We start from the raw sequence: 20,984 nt of genomic DNA, 5'->3' as shown, positions 1-20,984 counted from the left end.
CCTACAGACACAACCCTCTGGTGAACAGGAAGAACACTGGCGTCCCAGAGAAGGTGTGTGGGTATAAAGTTACCTCGTCCCCAGAGGACATAAGGGCTGGGGCACCAGAGCAGGGACAGGCAGACAGGGTGGGGAGCTGCAGAGGGAGCTTGGGTAGGGGTAGGAGCAGCCTAGGGAGGTCCTGAGGGACATTCTGCCACAAGTAGCTGTGGCCTTGGAGGGAAGAACAGGGATCTCTCTAGCCCCTTCACCCCAACCCCTGGACCTGAGGTCTAGTCTGCTGGCTGTGGCAGGTGGCCATGCTGCAGAGCCGGGGTGGAGGGGGTAGGCACAGGGTCCAAGGGCCGGAGGTTCTAGAGAGCCAGCCCTCTCCTTCTCCCTGCAACCAGGCTGTCACACAAAGGGCTCCCCCTCCCCACCTGTGCATGTGGGGATCACCTGACATCTGTGGTGAAGGTGGAGACCCTCCCTGGCAGCCAGCTGGAGCATCTCCATACAAGCCAACCTGCCAAGATCTGTTCTCCAAGCTCCTGGGACCCTCCCCTGTGGCCCCTCACCCACTGCCCACAGAGTGCTGGAGGGAAGCTTGCAGGCTCTGCTGGGGTGGGCAAAGAAGGGCTTCAGACCCTGTTTCCAGGCTGGATCCCAAGTTTCAGAGGCAGAGTTAAGTCGGTCTTTGCCCAGAAAGGTTGAGGCAAGGCCTGGGCTTCTCCGCGCAGAGGTGGGCAGGGGTGGGAAGGGGGCTCTTTCCCCAGAGTCTGCTGGGGAAGAAGGTGAAAGATCTGTGCTTTCTGAACTGCCAACACTCGCGCTAAGGCAGCATGGGGTGATGGTGGAGTTACCAGAACCGTGTGGGGCGCCCTCTTAGCGCCCAGAGGCCCTGGACGTGCGCCCTCCACCTCCAGGCAGGCTCGGGGACCCAAAGCTGGAGACGAGGGTGGAAGACCGCGGTCCAGACTGCCTGGGATCCCGGGGGTGCCCGCAGTGACCAAGGGTTCCCCACCCCGGGCTCGAGCAGGTCCCGAGCCTCGGTGGGACGAGGTAACTTTACTCCGGCGCAGGGCCAGCCGCAGCTTCCACGTCCCCTCCGGTGCGCGATCCGCCCCCTCCTCCTCCGCTCCCTCCTCTTCCCCTCCCTCCCCTTCCTCCCCTCCCTCCCCCTCCTCCCCTCTCCCCGCGGCTGGAGGCGGCAGGTCCGGGCGGGGCTGCGCCGCGGATCCTACAGCCTCGCGCACCCGCCCCGCAGCCGCCGCGCCCCGCGGGACGAGCAGTCGAGTCGGGCTGGGGGACAGTCGCCCGCGGCGCGGGGCATGAAGTTGGGTGCGCGCGGGCCTTGGAGCCGGGGCGCGGCGGAACCCGGAGCCGCCCGCGTCTAGCGCCGGATCGGTGCGCCATGGAGCTCCGGGGCCCCAGGGCGCCGCTGCCGCTGCTGCTGCTCCTGCTGCTGGAGACCGGCCTCCTGCCTGGTAAGTTTCGGGGCGCTGAACTGGCCCCATTCGCCTCGGTCCGGCACCCGGGACCCCGGAGCCAGAGGAAGGAAGGCTCCTGGGTGCTGTGCCAAGCCGCGGGCAAGCGCAACGGCGGCGAGGCTACTGAGACCCCCCCTCCCATTACCCGGGAGAGGCATGGGCTGTCCTGCGGCGCAGGCTGAGCCCTGGCGCGGAAGGAGTCAACCTCCCGCAAATGCCGAGAGGGGTTTAGGGTGGGTATGTGGGGGTTCCCGCAGCATTTCCGGAGCTGGACCTAGAACCTCCAACTTGGACAGAGATGGAGCGCAGGGGTGCATCCATCCGGCCAAAATTCCCTGCAGACCACGCACCCACGCATGTCTTCTTCTTGCTTAGTGGGTCAGCGGTGGCCTCTGCACTTGGGGCCCCCACACCACCTTTTCTGCTCCTGCAGGTTCTCTCCACCTCTCTCCCTTCCCATCCTCTGGGCAGCCATGCACCCCACCCCATTCAGGAGGGAATATAGGGAATTTAACCCCCTGGCCTCTTGGTGAAAAGCGGTCTGCACTTTACTGGTCAAAGAGACCAGGAAGAACAAGATTAGGGAATGATACTCTGGGCCAGAGGCAAGGGTCCCAAGGGGTCTAGAAGTGGGAGATCCCTAGGATCTAAGCCTCCTAGGAACCTGCTGCTGAGTCTCAGGTAAGCAAGATCCAACTGGAAGCAAGGGTCTCTCCTCCCTCTCCCCAACCCCCTCCAAAACGCAGCCACCCAGGGGAGGCAGGGAGGCCCCCAGACCACCTGGGGAGAGGGGGAAAGGAGGACTGAATGAGGGACCCCTCCCCAGGATGCAGAGTTGGGACTCACCCAGGGCATCCCTGTGCGAGAACACCGTTGCCTACAGCCCCCAGGGGCCAGGCTCGTTGTCAGGGTGGGCACTGACTCTACCCCCCCAGACCTCAGAACACAGCTCCTTCTGAGCCACAACTGTGTTCCCTGCAGCCTCTGGAAGCAAGCTCTCCGTGGGGCGGGGGGGCGGGGGGGGGGCTCGCGGATCCTGGCCTTGCTTCCTGCCTCTCCCTGCCCCTTCTGGCCCCCATCTCCTATGCTGCTTTCTGCCCCTGCCCTTTGTCTCTGCTGGTCACTGGAGATACAGCCTTTCCCTCTGAAGTCACAGTCAGCTAGGGAGAATACCCAAATCAGTGAGATGCAGGGTCAGGAAGACCTGACCCAGACTGAGTGGCCTGGAAGAGGCTTCCTCGAGGAAGGGATATTTACATCCAGGGGCAGGGGCAGCCCAGGCCAGAGGGCAGCATGTGCAAGGGTGCTGAGGTGGGAGGTGACTGTGAGGGATGGAAGGCAGAGGACATGGGGGGAGGGGCTGGCCTGAGGATGGAGGACAGCCTGGATGGCCGCCGCCTGCTCCCGCCCCCGTTCACTCACCTGCCTCTCCCTGCAGTGAGCAGGCCTGCAGAGACCCGGGCCCATGCGGAGGAGCGGCTCCTGAAGGCACTCTTCTCTGGCTACAACAAGTGGTCCCGCCCGGTGGCCAACATCTCAGATGTGGTCCTGGTCCGCTTTGGCCTATCCATTGCCCAGCTCATTGACGTGGTAGGTATGGAGGCCTGGCCATCACACATGGATGACCGTGTCTGGCCACGGCTGGTGGAACAGCTCCACATGGTCCAAAGCCCAAGGACTCTGTGTGGGAGGAGCAGTTGGAGAGAGTGTCCTAGCCAGACAGGTGTGCAGCAGGAGGCCCAGGGCCTCTGCCAGGCAGAGGTGCCCAGCTGCATGCCCAGTATTTCCCAGCCAGGCCTAGCTAGTTGGGGTGGGACCCGTCTTGAGGCAAACTGGCCTGGTGGCTTTGAACAGCCTGGATGGAGCCTGAATCTGGGGAGGGGGAGACTCTGTGGCAGGGGTGCAGCATCCCACAAGCCTGGCCCAAGCCTGCCAGGATGGCCTTGTGTCTGCTGGTGAGGGAGGGGCTGCCTTCTGCCACCCCGGTGTGCTGTCCTGACTCACTGAGGGCAGCTGTGGCATACCAGGCCGAGTGGGGAGCATGACAGGGTCTGGACGTGTGAGGGAGCCCAGGCTGCAGGGGACATGCACAGTACCTGGAGACCCTTGTCCCTGTTCAGAGCCAGCACTGAGACCTCCACCCTCAGGTGTCCTGGCACTGGCCCTCAAATGGCTCCTGCAGTGTCCCTGGCTGGGGCTCAGCCAGGGCCGGGGCAAGATGCACAAGACTCCTGGTCTATAACCACTGCCTTATCTCCTGCCAGGCTTGTTGGGGTCATGCCATTGTCCCTTGCAGCCCAGTACCTCCAGTTTGCCCAGGAGACATTGAGGCCCAGAGTCCACCCAGGCCAAGTCTCCAGCAGGGGACATGGCCCAGCCCTGCTGTCTGCCCTGGAGCTGAGATGCTCATGAACTGCGCACACATGTGCTGACCCGAGGGTACTGGCTGAGGCCACGGCCCTCCCTGGGTGGAGGGGTGCCTGTGTCTGCCTGCTGTGCATGCCCCGCAGGTGCTGGGGTATGGTGCCCCACCTGGCCCCAGCCCACCTGTGTCCCTTCATGCATGATTGCTGGGGGTGTCTTGTCTGGGGTCTTAGTCTGGGTAGGGTGGGCTTGTGTGTGAGCTTGCCTGGCACAGTGCAGAGTAGGCTGCAGAGTCCCCAGAGGTTTGTGCTGAGTTCTCGTGAAATGTGCCAGCGAGTGCAGGGATACATCTCTGGGTCCCAGGGGAACCTGGGGACTGACACTGTGTGACAGGAGGGTCCTGCCCAGCCACTGGGGAGTTCTTCCCAGGACTGTGGAGGAGCACCCAGTGCCATGGGGCAAGCTGCCTGCCCACTCCCAGGCTCCTTGGGCACTGCCAGGATGTGTGGGGATGAGGTTGGCAGGCAATGCAGGGCGGCAGGTGCACTGAGGCCAGGCCTGGGGATATGCGCTCCGCTCCACATCCCACCCACCCCTCAGTGTCCTGCCAGGGAAGGGACTGGCTTGGGCAGCTGAGTGACCTGTCCAGTGAGTGACAGGGAGTGACATGGGTGGCAGGGCTCACCTACGAGCAGCCTGGAGCCCATCAAAACACTGGGGGGCCATGAGGTCAGACAAGCTTGTGCCCAGTTTCCTTCAGGAAAGCTTAGGGGCCTGTCCCCCATCCTGAGTCCCCTCAGGCCACCATCCTGAGCTTGGTTGCCTCCAGGGGTAAAGTGCTCACTCCTTCCTGAGGTCTAGCCCTGGCCAGTGTGTGCTGTGGCTGGGACTAGAGAAAGGTGTCCTGTCCCTGAGGGGCCTCAAACTCCTTCCTGCTTGTGCCTTAGGATGAGAAGAACCAGATGATGACCACGAACGTGTGGGTGAAGCAGGTAAGTGGGGAGGGCTGCCCGCCCTACCCTGTCCTCGGAGCCCCCCTCACCCTGCTCCCTCTGTCCTGACAGGAGTGGCATGACTACAAGCTGCGCTGGGACCCCAGGGACTACGAGAACGTCACCTCCATCCGCATCCCCTCCGAGCTCATCTGGAGGCCGGACATTGTCCTGTACAACAAGTGAGCCCAGGGCCTGGCAGGTCAGGTGGGGCTGGCAGCATAGGACAGCTTGGAGCCAAGGGGTCAGGGCTGGGGCCTGAGGGTGGCGAGGGGAGCCAGCAGTGCCTGAGTGTGGCTGACTGAACCGGGGCCACCGTCCACCCACACGGCCCTGGGAGCTGGTGGCCTCTTCCTGCTTCCAGTCAGTGTCTCCCGCAAGGGCAGGGAGGTTGGACTCCCTGCCCCAGCGATGGCCCCAGACTCCAGGGTGCTCAGCTTCAGGCTGCTGTGGCCCTGCCCTGCACCCGTCCCCCATGCACTCTGCCTCTGGAGGAAAGTGAGGCGTCAGGGTGCTCCGGAAGGGGTGGGGAGGCTGGCACAGCCTCTACCCGTCCCAACCCCCAGCCCCTAGCCTGTGCTCAGGCCCAGGGAAGCTGAGCCAAAGTCTCACGTGGACAGTTTGCTGTGCTTGGAAGCCAGGGTGGCTTTCCAGGGACGGTTGTGGCAGGGAGTGGCCTCCAGAGCACTTCTGTGGGCCTCTCTGGGGACTCCGGTCCCTGAACTGGGGCAACCCTGCTGTGTTTGATCAATTTGATCTGAATCCACCCGGGGATGGTTCCCCAGCCTGGGGCTCTGGCCAGGCAGGGTGGCAGTTCCTGCAACACTTACAAATAAAGCCAATGGAAGCCCCTCCACCCCCTGGTCCCGACCATCTGCCCACAGCCCCATCCAGGCCCCAGGGTGTCTGTCTGACCTACAAACGTTCCTATTTGATTAAGAATGATTGGGCTCCTCTTCCTGCTAATGGAGTCCAGTAATGGCTGCGGTGTTGGTGTGTGAAGGGGCTCCGGATGGTCTTCCAGATGCATCATGGGAGGCAGTGAGGGGAGGGTGGTGGTCATTACTCTTCCCTCGGGATGGATTCTCTGTCCTTAGCATTGCCCAGTTTGAACTTCGGGCCTGGAAGTCACCCCCGTCACCGGGCCTTTCTGGGGCCACATCCAGCCTCAACTGGTGTCCTGGTCTACTTGGGGCTTCCTCAAGAAGGGTCCTTTGGGGCAGGAGCCTAGAAGTCCCTGATGTGGTACTGGGCAGAAGGGCAGAGGGTCTTGCTTGGCCTTTCAAGTGCAGTCTCCAGGCATGGCCCCTACCCCTGGAGCTGACCCAGGACCCCCTTCTCCGGCCTCTGGCCTGTGGCAAGTCCAGCACAAGCCATGGTTGGATGGTCCAGCCCGAATACCGGTACCCCTCAGGCTTCCTGGGACATCTGAGGTGCCGGGTGGGGTGTGGGCCTGGGACCTGCAGGGTGCACAGCTGGCCTAGGAAAGGCCTCTGAGGGTGTCACAGCTTGCTCTGAGAGCCTGCTCTGTCCTGCCCACAGCTGGCCTCTGCTCCTGAGGGGGTCTGCCCTTGGCCTCTGTGGCCAGTGCTCTGCACTTGTGGTTGGAAGGAAGCAGCTCACCCTCAGCTGAGGGCTTCAGGGGTGTGGTGTCCCAGAGCCAGGACTGGAGCAGTCGGGCGCCCCTGCCGCCCCCACACACCCTCTCCTTCCTCAGGGAGCCACGCAGTAAATGCCTGAGGATGCCACCGCGATAGCAAGGCCAGGGTGGCCACAGCAGGCTGTTTCTCCACACAAGCTCCCCCGTGTGAGCTGGGCTAGGCAGGGTGGGCAGAGCAGCCCTGGGCTGGGCAGGGTGGGCAGAGCAGCCCTGGGCTGGGCAGGGTGGGCAGAGCAGCAGGGTGCAGCCGGGGCGAATGAGCCAGGCTGTGGCTGCCAGTCCTGTCCTGCTGCAAGGCCAAGGGCAGCTGCCGTCCCTGAGTGTGGGAAAGCCCAGAGCCTTCCACTCACACCCTCCTGCAGAACCTCTGCTGAAAAGGATCTGCTCATGGTGGGAGAATATTCTAATTTGTGCCTCAAAAGGGTGAGGCTCTGATTTGGGGTGAGATGGGGACAGAAGGAAGCAGACCCAAGCCTGATTCCACATGGGCTGGGATGTGCAGCAAGATCCACCCTGTGCCGCCGGGGGTGTGGGGGGTGTTCACGCAGACGCCAGGCCATTCCTGGCTGGGAGGCCTCATTGGGATGCGAGTGGAGCTGCTGTGGCGTCTCCTCCTGCAGCACAGGAGGTGAGAGGAGCCAGGTGCTGGTCCCAGGTGAGTCTGCGGGTTCAGAGGTGGGCTCTAGTCCTGCCACTTTGAGGACCTTGCACCAGCATGGGTGGCACACGAAGGGAAGGGGCCTACGGGTCCCAGGTGGCTTCCAGAGCCTCAAACTGGTCAGAACCCGATGGTGCTAGCTAGGGGTGCAGGGCCAGCTGCCAGATGAGGCTCAGAGAAGCAGAGCCCTTGCTGCCCGTGAACCTTGGGAAGCCCTGTCCTTCAAGCTGGGCCCTGGGGACCAAGCAGGTGAAGGAACGACACAGGGCCTGAGGCTCAGGGCTGCGCCTCCTTTCGCCTCCTTAGGTGCCCTCAGTGGGGGTTACTCAGGGCCAGAGGGCTCGCCAAGAGTAGAATGAGGTCTCCATTAGCATTTCTGAGCCAAGGCTGGCAGGGACTGCCCAGAGGGGCTCAGGCATTGCTTTCCCTCTGCAGGAGACTGGGCCCTGGGGGAAATAGAGGTCTGGCAGACAGGTTACCCAAGACAAGAGACGTGTGGGCTGGGGCCTTTGCTCCAGGACCACATCTGGCTTCAGGGAGAACCTTGGAGTCAAGTGGGGGCACCCCAGGAGCAGGGAGGGGCTTTGCGGGGGCTGCTTGCCTGGGTGCCCTGGTTGCCATGCCCAAACAGGCATCACTGTCCCTGAAGCCAGGGGCCAGGACTGGGAGCTCTGCCAGCCACAGAAAGGGGCTGGAGGGGGGGACAGCATCCCCTTCCTCCTCCACCAACCCCGGCCTATGGACAAGACACTAATGTCCCCTGAAGCATCAGAGGCAGAGGCTGGCCATCAGACACTGACCCCCAAGTCAGCAGCTTGAGTTTGTGTTCAGCTCCTGTGTTGTCCCCCGCAGTTTGAGGCACCATCCTTGCCTCTGGGGCCACAGTGTCATCCTCACCTTCAGGGAGATGGCAGCTAAGTCCCTCGGCTAACAGGAGAAAGAGCAGCCCTGCTTGGCCATCTGTGGCAGAGGTGAAACCAGGCACCACCCTGAGCGTGGTGCCAGCCCAGAGCAGGGGCCAGCAGGGGGACAAGGCCTTGGCCCCAGGAGGTGCTTATACACTCTCCCAAGGGTGCTTCAGAAGCTGTTCCCGTGTCCATGGTCCTCAGCACAGACACAGTGGGCAGAGGCAAAACCGTCCATCCCCAGAGGGCCCTGTTGAGCAGCTGCTCACAGGCTCTTCAGCCAGGCAGCCAGTGTGCACTGGGTGGGACCAGCCTTCAGGGGACACTCGCTCTTTCCTGGAGACACGCAAGCTCCCATGCATAGTGGACAGCCGGGTCCTGCGGGGCCTTCAGGCTACCTGCTAGTGCACTGTAGGACTGTGCCTGCTCCAGGACCAAGGAGGTTAGGAGTCTGCTCCTCCTCTTGGTGCTCACGCGGCCTAGGGGAGGGGAGGGCAAGGCAGGGCAAGAAACTCCCCCCATGCTTTGAACAGTGAGGCCCTGGGGCATCCTGGCCCCCTCAGAGGTACAGGAGCCTAGAGATACCGGGAGCCCCAAGAGAGAAAGCTGAGGGATTGGCCCCAGTCCCCGGGACCGTAGTGATCACCAGCAGCAGCAATGCTCTGCCCCTGGGCCAGGCCCAGTTCATCCTTCTGAGTTCTCAAAACCATGTGCTATCTCTGCTCAGGTGGTCAACTGAGGCACACAGGTGGGTGATGGCCCAGGGCCATGTGCTCGGCTGGCTGGCTCTGCAGGAGCGCCCCTGAGTGCAGCAGGTGTGAGGGTGGGTGTGTACAGGCCTCACTCTTCTCTCTTCCTGCCCAGTGCGGATGGGGACTTTGCGGTCACCCACCTTACCAAGGCCCACCTGTTCCACGACGGACGGGTGCAGTGGACACCCCCCGCCATCTACAAGAGCTCCTGCAGCATCGACGTCACCTTCTTCCCCTTCGACCAGCAGAACTGCACCATGAAGTTCGGGTCCTGGACCTACGACAAGGCCAAGATCGACCTGGTGAGCATGCACAGCCGCGTGGACCAGCTGGACTTCTGGGAGAGCGGGGAGTGGGTCATCGTGGACGCCGTGGGCACCTACAACACCAGGAAGTACGAGTGCTGCGCCGAGGTGTACCCCGACATCACCTACGCCTTCGTCATCCGCCGCCTGCCGCTCTTCTACACCATCAACCTCATCATCCCCTGCCTGCTCATCTCCTGCCTGACCGTGCTGGTCTTCTACCTGCCCTCCGACTGCGGCGAGAAGGTCACGCTGTGCATCTCCGTGCTGCTCTCGCTGACCGTCTTCCTGCTGCTCATCACCGAGATCATCCCGTCCACCTCGCTGGTCATCCCGCTCATCGGCGAGTACCTGCTCTTCACCATGATCTTCGTCACCCTCTCCATCGTCATCACCGTCTTCGTGCTCAACGTGCACCACCGCTCACCACGCACACACAGCATGCCTGCCTGGGTGCGCAGGGTCTTCCTGGATACTGTGCCCCGCCTTCTCTTCATGAAGCGGCCATCTGTGGTCAAGGATAACTGCCGGCGGCTCATTGAGTCCATGCACAAGATAGCCAATGCCCCGCGATTCTGGCCAGAGCCCGAAGGGGAGCCCAGCATCCTAAGTGGTGTGCACAGCCAGGGACCATCACCTGCCCTGTCCTTCTGTGTCCCCCTGGACACACCCGAACCCCAGCCTGCCTGCAAGTCACCCTCCAGCCAGGTTCCTGCTCCACAGCCCTTGGAGACCGAGAAGGCCAGCCCACGCCCCTCGCCAGGTCCCTGTCGCCCACTCAACAGCCCTGGGGCCCCAAGTCTCACCAAAGCCAGGTCCTTGAGTGTCCAGCACATGTCCAGCCCCCACGAAGCAGAAGAGGGTGGCATCCGGTGCCGGTCTCGGAGCATCCAATACTGTGTTCCCCGAGATGGTGTGGCCTCCCAGGCTGATGGCCAGATGGCTGGCTCCCTGTCCTCCTTGAAGGCCCACTCAGCCGAGCTCCCACCTCCAGACCAGCTCTCTCCATGCAAATGCACATGCAAGAAGGATCCCTCCGTGGTGTCCCCAGTCACTGTGCTCAAGGCCCGCAGCACTGCAGTGCCACCCCAGCACCTGCCCCTGTCACCAGCTCTGACTCGGGCAGTGGAGGGCGTCCAGTACATTGCTGACCACCTGAAGGCAGAAGACACAGATTTCTCGGTAAGCCTTTGCCCCAACCTGGCTGTTGTGAGGTCCCCTGGCCCTTGTGTGTGAGGTCCCCTGACCCATGTGTGTGAGGGTGTCTGAGGTCCCCTGGCCCACGTGTGTGAGGTCCCCTGGCCCATGTGGGATGAGTAGTCTCCCTCTGTTTCTGGCAGATGGTGCAGATTGTGGCTGCTCTGTTTGGGGCACACAGCATGGATTTTGTCCAGAGTCCTGGAGGACCCTGAGATGAGCCAGGGCCCACCAGGGCAGGTGGCCCAGAGCAGCTGGTGCACAGTGGCCTAGGCTCCATTTGGGTGCTGGGACTCATGAGCCTGGCGGGTGGATGAGGGGCAGCCACCAGCAGGCCGCTCCAGCACACGCGCGTTGGGGTCTCTGAGGGCCTCCAGGGCATCCTCTCTTTCCCTATGGCATGGCCTGCCTGCCACCCATGAGGATCTCCAGGGCCTGGGTCAAGTCAGAGACCTGGGGTCGTGTGGGACCCAGAGGACAGCTCCTGCATCTCAAACTGCCCGCCAGCGGGGCTCAGGCAGTGGTGGAGCCAGAGCCCAGGTCAGGACAGGCCACAGGGAATTCTGGGGCCTCCACTGTCAGCATCTGTCCTTTGCATCGACCTGCACCTGGAAAGGCACCTGCCACTGTCCCTGACACTGCTGTCCCTCCTGGAGACCCTGATCTTGTCGGCTGCCCATCCTCCTTCCTCAGTGGAGGGCCTGCCTGGCCCAGGCTTCATCTGAACTGTCTCCCTGGAGCTGAGTGGCCTGGAAAGGAGACATGTCCAGCTGCCCTCAGAGCCACCTCCTGGCCCTAAGGAGCGGTGACATCATTCCAGGGTCTCTGAAGAGTTCCAGGTTGTAAAGACTTGCCTGGGCAGAGGCCGGGACTGGGGCCACATTTAGCTGAAGCTATGGAAACAAGAGATGTGGGGGGTGGGTTCTGAGGAGTGGCTAATGGGGGTGGGTTTGAGGAGTGGCTAATGGGGGTGGGTTTGAGGAGTGGCTAATGGGGGTGGGTTCTGAGGAGTGGCTAATGGGGGTGGGTTCTGAGGAGTGGCTAATGGGGGTGGGTTCTGAGGAGTGGCTAATGGGGGTGGGTCTGAGGAGTGGCTAATGGGGGTGGTTTCTGAGGAGTAGCTAATGGGGGGTGGGTTTGAGGAGTGGCTAATGGAGTGGGTTCTGAGGAGTGGCTAATGGGGGTGGGTTCTGAGGAGTGGCTAATGGGGGTGGGTTCTGAGGAGTGGCTAATGGGGGTGGGTTCTGAGGAGTGGCTAATGGGGGTGGGTTCTGAGGAGTGGCCGATGGGGGGGGTTCTGAGGAGTGGCTAATGGGGGTGGGTTCTGAGGAGTGGCCGATGGGGGGGGTTCTGAGGAGTGGCTAATGTGGGTGGGTTCTGAGGAGTAGCTAATGGGGGGTGGGTTCTGAGGAGTGGCTAATGGGGGGTGGGTTCTGAGGAGTGGCTAATGGGGGTGGGTTCTGAGGAGTGGCCAATGGGGGTGGGTTCTGAGGAGTGGCCGATGGGGGGGGTTCTGAGGAGTGGCTAATGGGGGTGGGTTCTGAGGAGTGGCTAATGGGGGTGGGTTCTGAGGAGTGGCTAATGGGGGTGGGTTCTGAGGAGTGGCCAATGGGGTGGGTTCTGAGGAGTGGCTAATGGGGGTTGGGTTCTGAGGAGTGGCTAATGGGGGGTGGGTTTGAGGAGTGGCTAATGGGGGTGGGTTCTGAGGAGTGGCTAATGGGGGTGGGTTCTGAGGAGTGGCTAATGGGGGTGGGTTCTGAGGAGTGGCTAATGGGGGGTGGGTTTGAGGAGTGGCTAATGGGGGGTGGGTTCTGAGGAGTGGCTAATGGAGTGGGTTCTGAGGAGTGGCTAATGGGGGTGGGTTCTGAGGAGTGGCTAATGGGGGGTGGGTTTGAGGAGTGGCTAATGGGGGGTGGGTTCTGAGGAGTGGCTAATGGAGTGGGTTCTGAGGAGTGGCTAATGGGGGGTGGGTTTGAGGAGTGGCTAATGGGGGTGGGTTCTGAGGAGTGGCTAATGGGGGGTGGGTTTGAGGAGTGGCTAATGGGGGTGGGTTCTGAGGAGTGGCTAATGGGGGTGGGTTCTGAGGAGTGGCTAATGGGGGTGGGTTCTGAGGAGTGGCTAATGGGGGGTCGGTTCTGAGGAGTGGCCAATGGGGGTGGGTTCTGAGGAGTGGCCAATGGGGGTTGGGTTCTGAGGAGTGGCTAATGGGGGGTCGGTTCTGAGGAGTGGCCAATGGGGGGTGGGTTCTGAGGAGTGGCCAATGGGGGGTGGGTTCTGAGGAGTGGCTAATGGGGTGGGTTCTGAGGAGTGGCCAATGGGGGTTGGGTTCTGAGGAGTGGCCAATGGGGGTGGGTTCTGAGGAGTGGCTAATGGGGGGTCGGTTCTGAGGAGTGGCCAATGGGGGTGGGTTCTGAGGAGTGGCTAATGGGGGTGGGTTCTGAGGAGTGGCCAATGGGGTGGGTTCTGAGGAGTGGCTAATGGGGGGGGTTCTGAGGAGAGGCTAATGGGGGTGGGTTCTGAGGAGTGGCCAATGGGGGGTGGGTTCTGAGGAGTGGCCAATGGGGGTGGGTTCTGAGGAGTGGCTAATGGGGGTGGGTTTGAGGAGTGGCTAATGGGGGTGGGTTCTGAGGAGTGGCTAATGGGGGGTGGGTTCTGAGGAGTGGCCAATGGGGGTGGGTTCTGAGGAGTGGCCAATGGGGTGGGTTCTGAGGAGTGGCTAATGGGGGTGGGTTCTGAGGAGTGGCCAATGGGGGTGGGTTTGAGGAGTGGCTAATGGGGGTGGGTTTGAGGAGTGGCCAATGGGGTGGGTTCTGAGGAGTGGCTAATTGGGGGTGGGTTCTGAGGAGTGGCTAATGGGGGGGGTTCTGAGGAGTGGCTAATGGGGGTGGGTCTGAGGAGTGGCTAATGGGGGTGGGTTCTGAGGAGTGATCAATGGGGTGGGTTCTGAGGAGTGGCTAATGGGGGGTGGGTTCTGAGGAGTGGCTAATGGGGGTTGGGTTCTGAGGAGTGGCTAATGGGGTGGTTTCTGAGGAGTGGCCGATGGGGGGGGTTCTGAGGAGTGGCTAATGGGGGTGGGTTCTGAGGAGTGGCTAATGGGGGTGGGTTCTGAGGAGTGGCTAATGGGGGTGGGTTCTGAGGAGTGATCAATGGGGTGGGTTCTGAGGAGTGGCTAATGGGGGTGGGTTCTGAGGAGTGGCTAATGGGGTGGGTTCTGAGGAGTGGCCAATGGGGGGGGTTCTGAGGAGTGGCTAATGGGGGGGTTCTGAGGAGTGGCTAATGGGGTGGGTTCTGAGGAGTGGCCAATGGGGGGTGGGTTCTGAGGAGTGATCAATGGGGTGGGTTCTGAGGAGTGGCTAATGGGGGGTGGGTTCTGAGGAGTGGCTAATGGGGGGTCGGTTCTGAGGAGTGGCTAATGGGGTGGTTTCTGAGGAGTGGCTAATGGGGTGGGTTCTGAGGAGTGGCTAATGGGGGGTGGGTTCTGAGGAGTGGCCAATGGGGTGGGTTCTGAGGAGTGGCCGATGGGGGGGGTTCTGAGGAGTGGCTAATGGGGGGGGTTCTGAGGAGTGGCTAATGGGGTGGGTTCTGAGGAGTGGCTAATGGGGGTGGGTTTGAGGAGTGGCTAATGGGAGTGGGTTCTGAGGAGTGGCCAATGGGGGGTGGGTTCTGAGGAGTGGCTAATGGGGTGGGTTCTGAGGAGTGGCCAATGGGGGTGGGTTCTGAGGAGTGGCTAATGGGGGTTGGGTTCTGAGGAGTGGCCAATGGGGGTTGGGTTCTGAGGAGTGGCTAATGGGGGGTCGGTTCTGAGGAGTAGCTAATGGGGTGGGTTCTGAGGAGTGGCTAATGGGGGGTGGGTTCTGAGGAGTGGCTAATGGGGTGGGTTCTGAGGAGTGGCTAATGGGGGTGGGTTCTGAGGAGTGGCTAATGGGGGGTCGGTTCTGAGGAGTGGCTAATGGGGGGTCGGTTCTGAGGAGTGATCAATGGGGGTGGGTTCTGAGGAGTGGCCAATGGGGGTGGGTTCTGAGGAGTGGCTAATGGTGGTGGGTTCTGAGGAGTGGCTAATGGGGGTGGGTTCTGAGGAGTGATCAATGGGGTGGGTTCTGAGGAGTGGCTAATGGGGGGGGTTCTGAGGAGTGGCCAATGGGGGGTGGGTTCTGAGGAGTGGCTAATGGGGGTGGGTTCTGAGGAGTGGCTAATGGGGGGTGGGTTCTGAGGAGTGGCCAATGGGGGGTGGGTTCTGAGGAGTGGCTAATGGGGGGTGGGTTCTGAGGAGTGGCCAATGGGGTGGGTTCTGAGGAGTGGCTAATGGGGTGGGTTCTGAGGAGTGGCTAATGGGGGTGGGTTCTGAGGTGTGGCTAATGGGGTGGGTTCTGAGGAGTGGCCAATGGGGGTTGGGTTCTGAGGAGTGGCTAATGGGGGGTGGGTTCTGAGGAGTGGCCAATGGGGTGGGTTCTGAGGAGTGGCTAATGGGGTGGGTTCTGAGGAGTGGCTAATGGGGGTGGGTTCTGAGGTGTGGCTAATGGGGTGGGTTCTGAGGAGTGGCTAATGGGGGTGGGTTCTGAGGTGTGGCTAATGGGGTGGGTTCTGAGGAGTGGCCAATGGGGGGTGGGTTCTGAGGAGTGGCTAATGGGGGGTGGGTTCTGAGGAGTGGCCAATGGGGTGGGTTCTGAGGAGTGGCTAATGGGGTGGGTTCTGAGGAGTGGCTAATGGGGTGGGTTCTGAGGAGTGGCTAATGGGGTTGGGTTCTGAGGAGTGGCTAATGGGGTGGGTTCTGAGGAGTGGCTAATGGGGGTGGGTTCTGAGGAGTGGCTAATGGGGGTGGGTTCTGAGGAGTGGCCAATGCCATCAGAAATTCAGAGGAGCTCTTTCCACAGTCCCGGGACTGGAGCGCCAGGCCTCCCCTCCGCCACTGCTCAGCTGCCGGCTGTTCTGGCTGCCTGACCTGGTTCTGGGTCTGGGAGAGCAAAGCTGACCTCACAGGATGGCCTGGCCAGCAGGGGAGCTGTGGTCTGCTTCGTCCTCAGGTTGGCTGGGCACAGGCACCGAGAGGGGCAGTTCAGGCCTGTTGGGAAGGCAGCGCTGCGGGGCTGCGGCCCAGCTTCCTGGAACAGGCGTCCTGTGGGGCTTATTTAACAGTGACTCTGCTCCTTCTGAGGTTTTCCACAAGCAAACATGGCTATCGGGCCTTTGAACCATCAGGATACCTGTAATTGCTTTGATAAATCAGGACAGATGCCCCAAAATGAGTAAACGAAACTCCACCCAGGCCCACTCATCCCTCAGCTGGCTGAGCCTGGACCATGTCTGTCGGAGACCAGCTCCAACAGGGGGTCTCAGGAGACGAACGGATGGTGAGGAGTCGGCGAAAGAGGGGGTGGAGAAACAACACAGACACCAAAGTGAAGGTGTTGATCCCAATCTTTACTTGTGAAGTTGATCATATATACTTTTCATTTTGGCAGGCTTACAGTATTTTGTGGTTACAAAACAGTAATCATTATTCAAAGAAACAAAATATTACATAGTTACAATTAGAATAGAAGAATGTATTTTGACTTATGCATAAGCAAGCATTTGTACTTTCAGTTGAGTTTTGCTTTGAGCTGTTTCTGCTTAGTTAACTTTTAATAATAGTTACAAATGTCCCAAACTATTGGCCTTGACTATTGTTTCTTGACTTACTGACTGGAACCGGTGCCATGGTTACGGCAAGTGGTTGATTTGTTATTACTTTTAATCAAACAAAAGTAAGAGCACAAACCATTGTGCACAGGAACAAGAACAAGTTGCCCAGTACTAAGCACTAATCTATCTTCTTAACATTAATTTTTCTTCTCTAGATTTTAATTTAATTTCTCAAAAACTTCCTTGACAGGAATACAGGGAGTTTTTCTTTAGACATTAACAATTTACACTCCACAGCTGAATCATTGCATTTAGAGCAAACAGATCTATGCTTTAGAAGTAGTTGCATTAATTGGGAAAGTCATGATTTTTCCTTCATACTTAATGGTCATATGAGAAATCACAACTATACTTATTAAAGGAATACAAAAACAAATCAGCCCATTCCCAGAAACATACTGCGCTCCTCCAGAGGATGGACGCCTTGCGCCATCCACCTCAGTAGGGCCTTGCCATTGCCTGAGTCAGGGGAGGGGCGCAGCACATGTCCTCTTCTGGCCACTCAAGCACAGACAGGCCTGCTGGCCCAGGTCACCTACTCATGGCCCAAAGGCAGCTCCTATCAAGCCTGGGGCTACAGGAACTCCCAGGTACCTGACTGTCCACACAGGGAGACAGTGAAGCCAGGGACAGGGCAGCAGCATGTGCAGCAGCTGCCTGGGTGCCTCAGGGCTGCTTGAGGCTGTCTCAAGAGTGACCACTTAACTCCAGATCTGGCCAGGCCAGTGCAGCACTCTCCCCTGAGCCTTTGGTCCCAGTGGTCTGCTGGTGTGTGTGGGGGTGTGCTGCATCAGTCCTGGCAGAGGCAGGGCCTGGGGTCCACTCTCACAAAGGTGTGACCGTGGCTCTCCCTTGGCTGCTCACGTCTCAGTGTCCTTGTTATGGGGCAGTCTGGGTGAGGCCGAGTAGCTGCAGGTGGACATACCCGGTATGGTTTATGATGCTTGCTGTTTTCAGCCACTTTGCTTCAGATCCCTTCCACCACCTCCATGAACTGTCGCCCAGCAACACTGTCCAGCCCAGTTGTGCCAGGATGTGAGCACTGGCCTAGAGTAGGAGGGCAGGTGTGGATGGTCAGGCCTCGGTCCTTGTTTTTAGGCCCTCCTCCACCGTGCGGCTCAGTGTGGGGGTTCTTAGTGATCAGACCTATTGCCCAGCCTGCTCCTGGCCCTTGCCCTGCGCAGCCGGCCTTGTGGGTGGCCCCTCTCGGGCCCTGCTTTCACCATCTGCACATGGGGATAGACTAAGCCTCCATGGCTCCCCCGGATGTAGGACAGAGTCCCTCAGGAAGCTGGGCCCTGCTTTCCTCCACAGTGCTCTCCACTTGGTCTCCTGGGCTCAGGTCAGGTCAGCCGGGGACTCCAGGTGGACCTGCCTCCTGTGCAGCACAGGACACCCTCTGCTTCCACATGAGCGCCTGTGATGCACTCTGCAGATATCCAGCCTGCCCTGGGGGCCTCTCCCCGCCTGACCCCTGCAGCAGCCACTGTGGGTGGAATGGAGTCCTGGAGTTCCCTGGCTATCAGGGGCGTGGCTAAGGTGTGCTCCTTCCCCGTGTCACCTCAGTGCGCGTGTGCACCTGAGGGGAGACAGGACTGCCACTTGGGGCACATGGTTCTGAAGCTTCTCTCGTTGCCCGTGAGGCCGAGGGCAGGGGCTAGAGTGACCCTGTGTCTGTGTTTGCAGGTGAGGGAGGACTGGAAGTACGTGGCCATGGTCATCGATCGCATCTTCCTTTGGATGTTCATCATCGTCTGCCTGCTGGGCACCGTGGGCCTCTTCCTGCCACCCTGGCTGGCCGGCATGATCTAGGGACAGAGCCAGCAAGGCCCAGGCTCCTGCAGGACGTGTAGGGCTGGGCCTGCTCCTCCCTGGTCCTCCCACTCTATGGGGCTATGCTGATGGTCACTTGTCCCCCATCTCCTGTCCCTTCTGTCAGATGGCTTGGAGACATGGCCCCTGGGGAGTCAGAAGCCTGGGTGCTGGTTTTGGTCAGCTGGTCCTGGGGCAGGGGCTGGAATGTGGTTGTTCCGTCCACAGGGTGGTGTCACGGGCAGAGCCCTATGAGTGCATCCCCAGCACAGGTGAACTGGAAGCCTCCTGATCTGCAGATGGCCAGGTGTGTCTGCGTCTCAGCAGTGGCAGCCATCCCGCCTGTCCCACAGGGCCATGAGGCTTTGTCCCCTTTCAGCCCCAAGTGGCCCCAGGCCTGTGAGGCCTGGCATTCAGGCATCTCCCCCCTACACCTCCCCTGGCCACTCCCTGTCCCCCAGGACCCAGGTCTGCTCACCTGCCAGTCCAGGCAGAGCAGACGCTCTGGTCTCGTGCCCACAGAGGCCCCACCTGGCTGCACTGTGCTGGTCTGTGAGTTAGGGAGAACCCAGCACCCTGCTGAGAGGCCTCGCAGAGGCACCGCGTGCACAGTTCCACTGGAGGGGTATCCGGTGCGGCCCCCACAGTGAGGCCCCTGGCCAGGAATCCAGCCATCCCCCTGCCAGGTCATAGGGTCTAGTGAGTGTCCCAAGGACCCAGCAAGCCCCAACTCTAGAGGGCACTTGTGTCGGGGGATTTTCCAGAACCATGAGGAGACCTCGCAGCGTCCAGGCCCCTGGTCCTGGCCCCGGGTTCTTCCCCAGCACCCTGAGGTTTCTGCCTCTGCACAGCCCAGGAGGCCCTCTGAGACCTACAGACTCCAGGAGAGGCTTCCTGTCATAGTTGCTGTGGCAAGGCTACCCCAAGCACAGCTCACCCTGAAACTGGACCCTTGGCTGGTGGGTCCAGGAGAAAGGCCCTGAGCCATGCAGTGGGGATGGCCTCCCTGGGCTCCCTGACAGGCTGGGGCCTGCTAGCTGGTCCTCTGAGGTCATAGGCCAAGTAGGACCTAACCAGCTGTCCACCTTGCCCCAGAGGTGGTGGGGGAGCTGAGGCTTGCTCCCCCCAGATAGCACCAGGTGGCCCGGGGTTCACCTCTTGGTGAGAGGAAGAGGTACTCATGGCGACCACATGCATCCCCTACAGCTGAGCCATCCTGGTCCCCACTCCAAGGCATGGCCTTGCCAGTGGGCAGCCCTGTGCCCACTAGCGCCCTCAGCCATCTTGTCTCTGGGTCTCAGAGCTGTGTCCCTGCAGTGTCCTGGGGGAGGTGCCTGAGGACTGAGGGAGGACTGGGGGCCCCTAGAGCCACACTGCAGGCCTGGCAGACACAGCTGCTGCCACATGGCGTTTTCTGGTCCTAGCTGAAAGCTGGGAGAGTGACATCAGGATGAGGGACGTGGCTTCACCCACCCCCACCCACAGGCAAACCTGCAGGGCCGAGCACAGGGCTGCCAGTCACCCCTGCCAGTGCCTGTGGAGGGCACCTCAGAGGAGGATCCAAGGTTGTGGGCCCAGGAGTGGATGCAGAGGCCTGAGTGCCATCTTCAGCATCCCAGGCCACCCAGTGCCCCAGGCATGAGGACCCCACCTGGCAACCTGGGTCTGCACTGGTTCCGTGGGCTGTCTTATTCTCTTATGCCTTCACATCCTCAGCTGGAGCCCCGGATGTGGGAGAGACCCAGGTCACTGAGCTCGCACAGGGACTGGGGGCCCGGCCTTGGAGGAGGTGGCGGGTGCAGAGCTCAGGGCCTCAGGACATAGTTACATAAGCAGATCCAGCTGCCAGATGTGAGGGCAGCTGCAGAGCCCCTGGGCAGGGCAGCTGTGGATGCTCTTTTCTGGGACAGGAGAGGGGAGCGTCTGGGACACTCCTGCCAGGACAACCCTTCTGCCACCAGAGAATCCGGGAGAGAAAAGAGCAGCCCTGTCCCCACAGAGCCGACCGTGACACTGTGTGCGCGTTTGTCTGCAGTGTTGACTTGTGACTGAGGTGAAGTCTGCCCGTGGCAAGTGCATGATCCCAGGCCTTCGAGTCACTCAGCTTTAAGGAATGGGACGGCGCCTCCCCAGACCCTCGATGGGCACCACCACCAGGTCCTGCCCTCCCTGGGCAGCGGGCTCCTGCTGCCTGCCAGAGTCTGTGCTCCCAGATGCTGTGGCGGGGGTCACGCCCTGACTGGCTTCTCTGTGGGGCGTGGGATGAGGGGGTCGTGGGGTGTCCTTGCCCACTGCTGTGGTGTGTGTGGGTTCTGAGTTGCGGAGCCTCTTGTCTGAATAAACGCAGCCTTTTCTGGCCTTTGTCTTCAGCTGCGGCTGCTGTGAGTGTGAGCTTGTCCAGGTGGTGTATTCACATGTCTCTGTGTCCATCCTCTTACCCTCTGGTGCCCTTGCATCCTGGGGGCCTTCCAGACCCAGGCTGCCCCCTGGGGCCGGCTGACTCCAGGGTCCGCAGACGGCGCTGTGGGGCCTGCCCTGCCTCCTCACCAGATTCCACACCAGGCCCAGGCTCCCTGCGCTGCGTCGCCCAGAGCCCAAGTCCTGCCCGAAGCAGTCGGACTGGTCCACCACGCACTGTTCGTCTGCCCAGCCTGGTCTTCTTCAGAGACCCCAGAGCAGCCTCAGCCTTCCCTCGGCCTTCCCTCGGCTTTCCAGCCTCCTAACAGGCCTGGTGCTCCCCGTGTCCCTGCTGGACACGGGGACCCCTCCTCTCAGGGAAAGCAGCAGCTGATGTCCTTGAGTGACGCTGGCCTCCACGCTGGGCAGAGCAGTGGCCCACCCAGCCACAGCTCCTGTGTCTGGCCAGAGTGTGTCATTAGCATGGAGACACACAACGACTGAGGGCACTGCCTGGCTTTGGTGCCACCTCTGTTTTAATCTGTAGAGAACTGCTGGTTGCAACCAGTGACATCACCGTGGCGACGTCTCGACCCACAGTGGGACACACACTGCCGTGGTGTGTGCCTGGCAGCTGCGGTTTGACCTGGGTCTGTGCTTGTTTTGGAGATATGCAGAGCGCTCTCCACAGACGTGCCATTTACACTCCACCATCCCCAGGTGGAAGCTTCAGAACCCTAATCCTGGCTGGCATTTCTTGGCATTTGCCTGCCATTCAGACAGAGCGTGGC

General features: G+C 60.9%; 1 protein-coding gene across 1 annotated transcript; it reads left to right on the top strand.

The window, feature by feature from the left end:
* The first annotated feature begins 1,393 nt into the window (after positions 1-1,393).
* On the top strand, positions 1,394-17,796 carry Chrna4 (cholinergic receptor nicotinic alpha 4 subunit). Its single transcript, XM_026413482.2, has 6 exons — positions 1,394-1,466; positions 2,908-3,059; positions 4,781-4,825; positions 4,898-5,007; positions 8,913-10,287; positions 17,671-17,796. Exons 1-6 carry the CDS (start codon positions 1,394-1,396, stop codon positions 17,794-17,796), a joined length of 1,881 nt encoding a protein of 626 aa, XP_026269267.2.
* Positions 17,797-20,984: the final 3,188 nt, after the last annotated feature.

The sequence above is a fragment of the Urocitellus parryii genome, chromosome 6 (genome assembly GCF_045843805.1).
Source record: "Urocitellus parryii isolate mUroPar1 chromosome 6, mUroPar1.hap1, whole genome shotgun sequence".
Classification (NCBI taxonomy): domain Eukaryota; kingdom Metazoa; phylum Chordata; class Mammalia; order Rodentia; family Sciuridae; genus Urocitellus; species Urocitellus parryii.
The sequence above is the reverse complement of the archived record's forward strand: the minus strand, read 5'-3'. Positions and strand labels throughout refer to the sequence as shown.

Coding starts and splice junctions, on each gene's coding strand:
- Chrna4 (XM_026413482.2), top strand. CDS start 1,394: ATGGAGCTCCGGGGCCCCAGGGCGCCGCTGCCGCTGCTGCTGCTCCTG. Junction 1,467..2,907: donor GGAGACCGGCCTCCTGCCTG/GTAAGTTTCGGG, acceptor CTCTCCCTGCAG/TGAGCAGGCCTGCAGAGACC. Junction 5,008..8,912: donor GACATTGTCCTGTACAACAA/GTGAGCCCAGGG, acceptor CTTCCTGCCCAG/TGCGGATGGGGACTTTGCGG.